Below are 9,274 nucleotides of genomic sequence, written 5' to 3'. Positions count from 1 at the left end.
CGCACACGCAATAACAAGGCGGCTCTTAGTGTTCAGCCCCCATCAATGCGGACCTCCATTCGGTAACTAGTCGGGCGTGCCCAACTAATTCAGTGTCCACTGACTCGGGATGTGGGCGCCTATTGGGTTTCTATAAGATATGTATGACAACCGAATGATAAGTGTCCAGTACTTGGACTAAACGGCTCGTGTGCACGTGCGTGAAACGATTTGCACGCCAGCTCGACGTGTGCGTGCGTATTATATGCACGCAGTGTCCCCATATGTAGCTGCGTGATAATATATAATAATAATACTTGAAGGCCTCCCCATACAGTGTCGGTGAAGGGAGTTGTTTGACCATACTTCACCACGCTGGCCATTGCAGGATGGCTGAAGGTGGGTGGTGTGAGGACTGGAGCGGCTCGGATTTCACTCACCGCTCATATAGCCGTGGCCAGGAATCGAACTCAGTTGACCAGGTTCACAGCGCCCTGTGTATGTGATCGTAGGATGCGTGAGTGACAGCCCTCTCTGGTAGCTACACAACAATATCTACGAATATTGTTCATTTAATGACATTGTTTTTTTATTATTATATATATAAAGAAATAAGTTATAAATTACAAACAATTGCGTAAAAATATTCGAGAAACGCGTCGGTCACCCTTGCCCAACGCAACAATAGTCGCTTCGATTCACGAGCACCGGCAAACGTGGTACGGTGACAGCGCCGAGCGTCGCGGTGCCGACTTCATTGGCCATGACCGCGATGCGGGGCTCCCACAAGGCACCCGTGGACACGACGTGCGCGCGTCACAACACACTGTGTACAAAAAACAAGTCTGTAACAAACTGTTGGGGCAAGTGCTGTTAGCGAGCACCTACGAAGGCCGGCACGGTACACGAGGGGGGTGGGGTGGCCAGCACCACGCCCGGTCGCCTTTGTCTCCCCAGTGGCGATGTTTGCACACCGCACTAAGTACTCATTTGAGGTTGAGTCTACCTAGGGGAGAGGCCCAGGACCGGCTCAGATAATCGTCACTGATTTTGGCCGTGAGCGGGAATCGAACCCGGGTCGCCAGGTTCGTAGCGCAGCGCGCTAACCGCTACACTACCGCTCCCCACTGTGTACACGCACGCACACAAACGCACCCAGGCACCGTATGGAAATAACAACAATGTCGTGTTGTGTCATTGCAGTATTTCTAACGTGTTATCTTGTAACCAATTTTAACGTGTGTCTATTTCACTCTCGCAATGGAAAAAAGTGCATTCTTTGTTTCGATACGTGCTGTACTGTGCTCGACAAACGCCACTTCGTGGACTTGATGAGTGGAACGCAAGAGCGCGGCATGGACATCGTTGAAGACAAGTCTCGAAAACTGTCTGCCGAATGCACTTCGCGATCAACGCGCCCTCTCCGCTTCGCGTGGCAAGTGCACCTCGGATTGGTTGCGTGTGTTTGACTTCGCCAGTTGGGGTTTTGTCCTGAACGGACTTCGTCCGCAACTAGTCGATTGGCTTCGTTGAGTGACATCCGCCACGTGGCGGCGTGAGCCCTCACGAGTGAAACGAACCACCCACTCACTTATGACGGAGAGCGAAGTTGTATAGAACATGACAAAAACGCACCCACCCGCTTTCCCTAATCAACTCGCCCACCTCAAACTTTTTTTTTAAATACAAAACTCGCACAGGTGGCACGGTCAACATTAGTGAATTCATATTATTTCATAGACTTGGAAAACATGTTTGACTTAAAGTCGGACTGAAAGCGCTTTGGATTGTACATAAAGCATGCGGGTCCGCTCGCGAGCCTTGCAATTCGCGCGCTCCGATTCCCATTCGTCGCGGCTCCTTCGTGGAGGCGCGCTGTCAGACGCGCAGCGCCGTCATCTCGCACGCGCGTCTCGAGCAAGGCTCCTATGGCAATATTCGGGTCAAGGATCATCTGCAGCCCTTGTCGCCTCTCTGAGCGAATATCACATTTGCAGCTGTCGGACGCCACAGACGTGAAATGTCAAGAATTGTTTGGGCGTTTTGTTTGTTTAAGGCGCATGTTTTTGTAAGAAGAACATTCGATTGTTTTCATGAAATGATAAAAAGGCAACAACTTGTGAGACTTCTATTGGGGCGTATTAATAGCAAGACAAGTTCTACTGGCATTAATCTCACGGGACCATTCTATGCGCAAAATGTACTCTTCGCAATCCGATGCGCGCATTCTAAACAACATTGTGCGTGAGCCGTGTTCCATTGGCGGTCTTTGATTCACACACTCACGGACAATTTAGCGCGTAAAAGCGGCGTGCTTCATACACAGACTGCACACACGCGTGCAATCGGCTCGTTTATAGAGAGGACAAACACACACAGAGGGCCCAATTCACGTGTTGTTGGCGGATGTTCCTTTTCGTCCGAGTTTTTTTGGCGAAAACGCGCCGACGTCTCCATCACCAACCAACAATGAGACGAATCGCTTCGGCCGTTTCATGACGACGCGAATCTGGCTGGCCCCAAGTCGCACGTTCGCCATACAGTATGCACTATATACAGTATGTGCACTGCCTCTGGCACGAGGGTGTGCGCGTGCGTTCGAGTCCTCGTGAATTGTTGACCAGAGCCACGCATGACTAGAACGCGTTCAATCCGCGCTCCCACCCCTTTGCTGCCCCCCGCGACCTCACGCCTCGGCTTGCCGCGGGAGGCAGGGCTCCACCTTGACGCGTTCGCTGTCGTCGCTTTCCGCCTTCGCGGAGCCGGACCCCACGCCGTGGGTCTCGGTCACCGTCGCTGCGGCTGCCGCCTCCCCCTTGAGGAGCTCGGCGAGAGCGCCGATGTAAATCTGCGCCATCTGCAGCGTCTCGTACTTGGAGAGTTTCTTGTCGCCCGCGAACGAGGGGATGACGTTCCGCAGGCGGTCGAATGCGTGGTTGAGGCCGTGCATGCGGCGCCGCTCGCGCGCGTTCGCCGCGAGGCGCCGTTGCTTCTGCACGACCACGGGAGCCGCGGCGGAGACGTCCACGGCGGCTCCCCTGAACTCGGGGCGCAACGCGAGGCCCTGCAGGGGCCGCTCCTCGGGGCTCGGCGTGGGCGAGCCGTCACCACCGCCGAGAGCTGGGGGAGAGCAGGGGGAGGGAGGGAGAAGGAGGGACGTGAGACAGACGTTGGTTTGAGGGCTCTGGTGCAGAGGCGGGAGCTCGCGCGGAGCGGCGCTGTGCCGACGGAGTTAGGTTTAGGGCGAGGGCAACAATCAATCGGTGTCTGTATTTGTTAGCGGCTAATCGTCCATTTACGCGTGGTCGTTGGGCAAAGTGCGTTTAAGACGACCGCTACGTGAATGGTCACGCAACAACGTTGGCACCACTTAGATATCTCCGTAATTGTTTGAATGAATTCTCTTTTTAATTCTGAACAGTGTTATATGGAAATTTGCATACTTGTGGGCAAACATGCAATACCCGAATATACGCAACCACGTAACGTTGCCATTCACGTGTTGATTTAAAACCAGGGTAGAACTCCTGAGACTGAAAATGTTTGTGGTGCAACGCCACGTGCAATGCTTCACCGCACGCCGAGTTCAGCCACGCAGAAGCTCGAGGCCCAATTGAGCTCTACAGACATTGACACGAGAAGTCGCGCTCCTGCTCACAGTGTCACACAACACCCGGCGCTATCGCGTGCATTATTAATCCGAGCACTTATCCGATAGTTACTCCGTAACGAATTCGAATAAATTGACGATACCGAACATATACATGTCTCGTTACATGTCGCTAGGTAAATAAAAAGATCGAGAAATAAGAATACTACTGAATGATGATGATGTACATACAGGTGTATGCCCAGCACGATTAAAGTGTCTTATTCAAAAGGCACACACACGGCTTGCTAATTTCTGTTGCCTGTCGTGGCGCAACACGCGGCCTCAACTCTACACGATATCTCGACGATGATTCATATAATCATCGTCGTCATAATTGTTTGCGATTTTGTCCAGCTCTTTCGTTAAGGGGTCGCCGCACAGCGCAGTCGATTCAAAATCAGTTTGAACATCTCAAGAATCAAGCACGCAAAGACTTGCGGAATCCCTACATCAGACAGCTCACGCGCGAACATTGGAGTTCTGCAAACAAGACGAGTGATTTTACGCTTGACGCGTAGAGGGCCGTGGGCTGTGCCAGCCGAGAGGTTTAAGGGGCAATAACAATTTCACGCCACCGCGGTGTCGGGACGCACGCGTGCTGTTTTACAACTCGCTGTCTGTTTGTTTTTATAATCAGCGCCGCTGGGTTTAAATCGGCCCTGGAGGGCGCTGTTTTTCTGGCGGTTGTTCACGGTGTAAGGTTTCACCAGGGATGGGCACAGCGTTGGTTTTTACCTTCACTCAGTTCGTCCAAGTAATGTAAAACTAGGCGGGGGGAGCGGGGCGCTGTGGTTAGCTCACCACGCAATGAAACCGACCCACCTGGGTTCAATTCCAGGCGACGACTAACATCATTGGCGAGTCTTAAGAACGTTGTCACCTAATTCTAGACTTGAAGCTTTCGTGACTGCAAGGAATCATATTCTTAGGTGTGGCAAAGTATGGTATGACCAAACAACCCCCTTGGCAGACATGGCGTGCACGGTGCTCAACTGGAACTCGACCCAACACCCCGAGTGGAGTGTCATCTGTTGAATATCTTGAATCCTACGATTAATACAATAACCAAGAGGAACCAAAGCTTGGTTAAACTTTATTGTACTAAATTTGACCGTGATATTAAATATTTCTAAGATAATTGATGGCTCTGTTACACACATCACATTTCCGATGTTTAAAGAACGTTCCTAATTTGGACCTTGGAAAATTATTGTCATCTGAAGTGATATAACTGAGTCTGAAATCCACATTTACATGATATTACTATTAAAACGATTATTTTTCCCCAGGCTACATATGTAAGGTATGCAGAGGCATTTGAAGGGTAGGAACATTTCATGTGTTGGTTTGAAATGTATATTGTATCTTTTTATGATCGTCAGCTACATTAAAAGTGTTCCTTTTCAAAGGAGGCATTTGCTAAATTTCAACATCAAAGGCGCGTGATCAACAGGTGTGCGCCACTCAGGTGGCCTGGCCGATCGAGGGTTAGAGGCGGATAGAGTTCGGGTTGGACAGGTAGAGGGAGACGGGAGAGCGGCAGAGAGGAGAAGGGGGGGAGGGGAGTACCTTTGAAGAGCTCTCGACGCGTTCTGCCCGAGGCTGGCGGCGAGTACCCGCCGCTGCTGCCTCCTCCCTCCGCGCCCATCAGCATGAACCCGTCTGCTTCCAGCTCCGCGGACTCCGCGGAGGGCGGCGACCCCTGCTGCAGCCACGAGTCGCGGCCGCTGCTCTCGGAGCCGCTCCACTCTCGAGGCGACGGCGGGAAGCCCTCCCTCGCCACGGTGAGCATCTCGAGGCCGCACAGGTGCAGCAGCATGCAGCCAGCCGGGGGGGATCACGACCAGAGAGACGGGGTGGCCACACGCGGGTCGCGCTCAGATGAGGGTGCAGCCCTAAATGAGGTTTCCTTCTCTCTCTCTCTGTGTCTTGCTGCACAGTCAAACAAGCAGTATTCGAGTTATGGAGAGATTACAGATGCTGCCCGTCGTACGAGTTCTGAACAGACAATTGTTTGTCGCGCACACGCCCACACGCAATGGTGCCCCCTTAATATTTGTGCACGGATCAGAGAGTCTCTGTGCGACCTTGTGCCACTGTGTGTCTGATTAGTGGCACCTGGTTGGGGGCGTGCGCGCGCGTGTCTGTGTGTAGGTACGCACACGTGCGTGCGTGTGTGCGCGCGTGCTGTGGGGTTGGCGCGCGCGCGCTGTGTGGCCCAAGCGGAGTCGCGTGCGCGCTTTATACGCGGGGCGCGCGCCGGTCGCGTGCGCGGGACCAATGGACGCGAGCGAGTCGCGTGCGTGCGCGTGCGTCGTGCGCGCGACCCGAAGTGTAGACTTCTTCTTTTGGGGCGGGGGGGGGATGAAGGTGGATGCTGTGTGTAGGAAGGGAGAGGGAGGCGGAGGGGGGAGGAGGAGGGGGAGGGAGGGGTGGGTGGGTGGATACTATTCGCGATGAGAGGCGCGCAGCACCCAACCGAGTTGGGGAGTTGTTTTGTTTTCTAGTTGCGAGTATCGAGAACAAAGGTGCTTCTTCATGTTTTAATGTCTCTAGAAATGTAATGCGTTTAATATCCTCCTTTTGTTGATGCACATATTGTATAATATTCTAACGTGGCGGTAAGTGTATATTTTTGCATCTTCTTAACGACCACGTAATTTATTATTATATCTTTTTAACAACTGAACAAAGTCTCACGGAGGTGTGGAATATTTTAGCATTTTTTGTTTCATGTACTTGTCTAAAGCAACCGTTATTCAAAGTTCCATAGCACTTGTTTGTGGTGCTGCTCAACGAAAACACTTTAAATGAACCACGTGATGACCATCGTGGACTGACCCCCAGAGATCTTCGCTCTCAAAGCGTTTCCCACCCAATGTCGAACGTCTCATCATTAGTGCGTCCCCAAATAAATAAAAATAAAACAAACTTTTTAACGCATTCGTAAACTTATATGTACGGTGTAAAACAAAAATACTGCTCATCAGCATATATGTACAGTATATATACACATATCTATTTTGTATGCACATAGCATATACGTACGTGTGCAGTATACGCGTGTTGTACTGTTGGACACTCATTTTGCAAAAGTGCTCCGTAAATCATGCGAAGTACCTGTTCTGTGTGTCTTGTGTGCGAGTTCGCTTATAGGCAACGGGTAACATGAGGGGCAACCAGTTCTGGGAAATTGTTGGGTTGACTCAGCGTGAAATGAGCAACTGGTGCGGTGTATGAACGTGGAATTTTATTTTAATTTTATTATATTTATTTTTATTATTTTATTATTTCCCTTCTACGTGACTTTACCGAAAGAACCAAGAAGACATCAAACTCTTGTTTGTGGTGCTGATAACCACACCGCTAACCGTGTGCACCATTAGGAAGCAACTGGGAGATATGCACTTTAAAATCTAGATTGAAAACTAATTTCATTAGAACTGCTTGTTGCGTTTAGTTTGTCGTTCTTCCCCCCGCACGTCCGGTTAGCGCGGTTGGCTACGTCAGATGCGAAAGAAGTTCAACACACATACAGTACATACGATTCCGCCCTTAATAGGTGCTCGCTAACACCACTTGCCCCCTGCAGCTATATGGGTGTCTGTGTCTGTGTGCGCGTGTCGCGTGTTACGTGCGCGGGTTGGTCAGTGACGAGGGACGCATTGGCAAGGGCTCAACCTGCGTGTTCACCAAACCGCAGTAAGCGGGGCTTAGTCATCGGCCGAGCGCCGCGGTTGTGTTGATATCTGTCGGTATAAAATCACCCCGCGGCGTGCCGTGTAACCCCGTGCGTGTGAGTCACCAAGCAATGCACGGACACGGCGCTTACACGACTCTCTCTCTCTCCTCTACGTTGTTGCGCGTTTCCTCTTTTTTTTGCTTCGCATTTTCGGAAAATGTGGAACGCACCTCCGACAATGAACATCGCGCGTCGCGAGTAACGCTCGTCTCGGAGTCTCTCTCGTTGGGACCCTGCAGGGCTTGGTTGGATTTGTCTTTAACTCGTGGAGGGGGCGGGTAGGGAGGGAAGGTGGAGGGGTGAAGTTACGTGAAAGGATGTGGGGCTGCCTATATTATCTGGGGGGTGATGTTATAAGGAAAGTGGGGAATATTCCTGGAGTGGTTACTCATGAATAAATAACCAAAATCTGTCTCATGTCCCTGTATTTTGTGTGCCAGGTGATTGATCCAGGGGGGCTAACTGGTCTCGGGTGTTGTTCCAGGGTACCAGTGAGGAGGGCTCGTGGACGTTTCAAGTACTCAGTAGAGTTTAATGAGCTGCTGCGTATGTTTGGAGTTAGGGCGTGCTGGGTATGTTGAGATACCCAGGGGGTTAAGAATAGGTTTCACCTTTTCTGGCAATTAAACAGGTTAATTCACGTAGAAGGGAAATAATACAAATAAAACATAATACAATAATTCTCATGACGTTTCGGCCACAACGCAAACAGCCGTCCTCAGGTGGAGAACAGGTCTGTCATTTAGACGCTGTCTTTCCGACAGACCTGTTCTTCACCTGAGGACGGCTGCTTGCGTTGAAACCCCCTCGCCCACCTCCTACGCATTTCTCATGAATATGCTAAATTCCTCTTGATATGCACATTCTTTTTGTTAAGGTGCTCTTCTTCCACCTCCAACCCAGCTTATATATAAGCTCCTAGCTTGGCAGTGTCTCATTCTTCACCTGAAGGCGGCTGCTTGCGTTGTAGCCGAAACGTCGTGAGAATTATTTTATTTTATTATGTTATATTTGTATTATTTTATTACTTCCCTTCTACGTGACTTTACCGAAAGAACCAAGAAGATGAATCCCTGCAGTCACGAAAGCTTTAAATCGAAATTTATTTTTTATTATTTTATTATTTACCTTCTACGTGACTTTACCGAAAGAACCAAGAAGATGAATCCCTGCAGTCACGAAAGCTTTAAATCGAAAAATAAAATAGGTGTTAAGATGTCCAGACGCCAAATAGATACATTTCGCAGGGCATCAAGTCTGCATTAACCACACGAAATGCATCTATTTGGTGTTTAACATCTAAACACCTGTTTCATTTTCAGAAACGGTAACACCTATTCTTTTTAATTCTATACTTTTCTCTCTCATAATTTTGATACTGGCAAAAAGGTCCCATAGATACCCAGGGGTTTCAATGCCTAGGAGTGTTGTTGCTATTGATAGGGCACTAATTTAGTTGTAAAGTTTAGTGATGGTCGCGTAAAATTCGGCTTTTGTCTGGACAGGACCGGAATGCGTGATTGTGTGATTGAGTCGGTTTCTTGTGGGCATCTGGAGTGACATTATGAGGCGTTGTTGTCGAACTTGGTTCGTTTCTGGTTTGTAAGGTGGCACCACGGTGGCGAGATGTTAACAACCTCCCCTGGTATACAACAGGTCATGGATTCGATCCCGACCCTGACGCCTGTATATGTGTGGATGTTTCATGTTCTCTCTCTCTCCCCGTGGCAGTGTGGATTTTCATTCTCCAGGTCCACCGGTTTTTCCCTCCACATTTAGAATCATGCGTTTAAGAATATTTGGCTGCTATAAATGTCAACGTGATGATAAGCCAACCTCGTTTATGATAGACAGGTCGCTTCTGAAAAATAGCTACATAGCTCAGTGGGGCCTTACCAGGT

At 50.0% G+C, this 9,274-nt stretch overlaps 1 protein-coding gene across 1 annotated transcript; it reads right to left on the bottom strand.

Moving 5' to 3' along the window:
* Positions 1-631: 631 nt before the first annotated feature.
* LOC133350496 (transcription factor Atoh1-like) lies at positions 632-5,819 on the bottom strand. Its single transcript, XM_061564836.1, has 2 exons — positions 5,201-5,819; positions 632-3,099 (listed from the first exon to the last, which is right to left on the bottom strand). The coding sequence occupies exons 1-2, from the start codon at positions 5,448-5,450 to the stop codon at positions 2,666-2,668; spliced, it is 684 nt and encodes a 227-aa protein (XP_061420820.1). The 5' UTR covers positions 5,451-5,819; the 3' UTR covers positions 632-2,665.
* Between the last annotated feature and the right edge of the window lie 3,455 nt (positions 5,820-9,274).

Source organism: Lethenteron reissneri, chromosome 34 (assembly GCF_015708825.2).
Source record: "Lethenteron reissneri isolate LAM-NWPU_2019-01 chromosome 34, ASM1570882v1, whole genome shotgun sequence".
NCBI lineage: Eukaryota > Metazoa > Chordata > Hyperoartia > Petromyzontiformes > Petromyzontidae > Lethenteron > Lethenteron reissneri.
This window is presented reverse-complemented; position numbering and strand designations above follow the sequence as displayed.

Coding starts and splice junctions, on each gene's coding strand:
- LOC133350496 (XM_061564836.1), bottom strand. CDS start 5,450: ATGCTGCTGCACCTGTGCGGCCTCGAGATGCTCACCGTGGCGAGGGAG. Junction 3,100..5,200: donor GCGTCGAGAGCTCTTCAAAG/GTACTCCCCTCC, acceptor GCTCTCCCCCAG/CTCTCGGCGGTGGTGACGGC.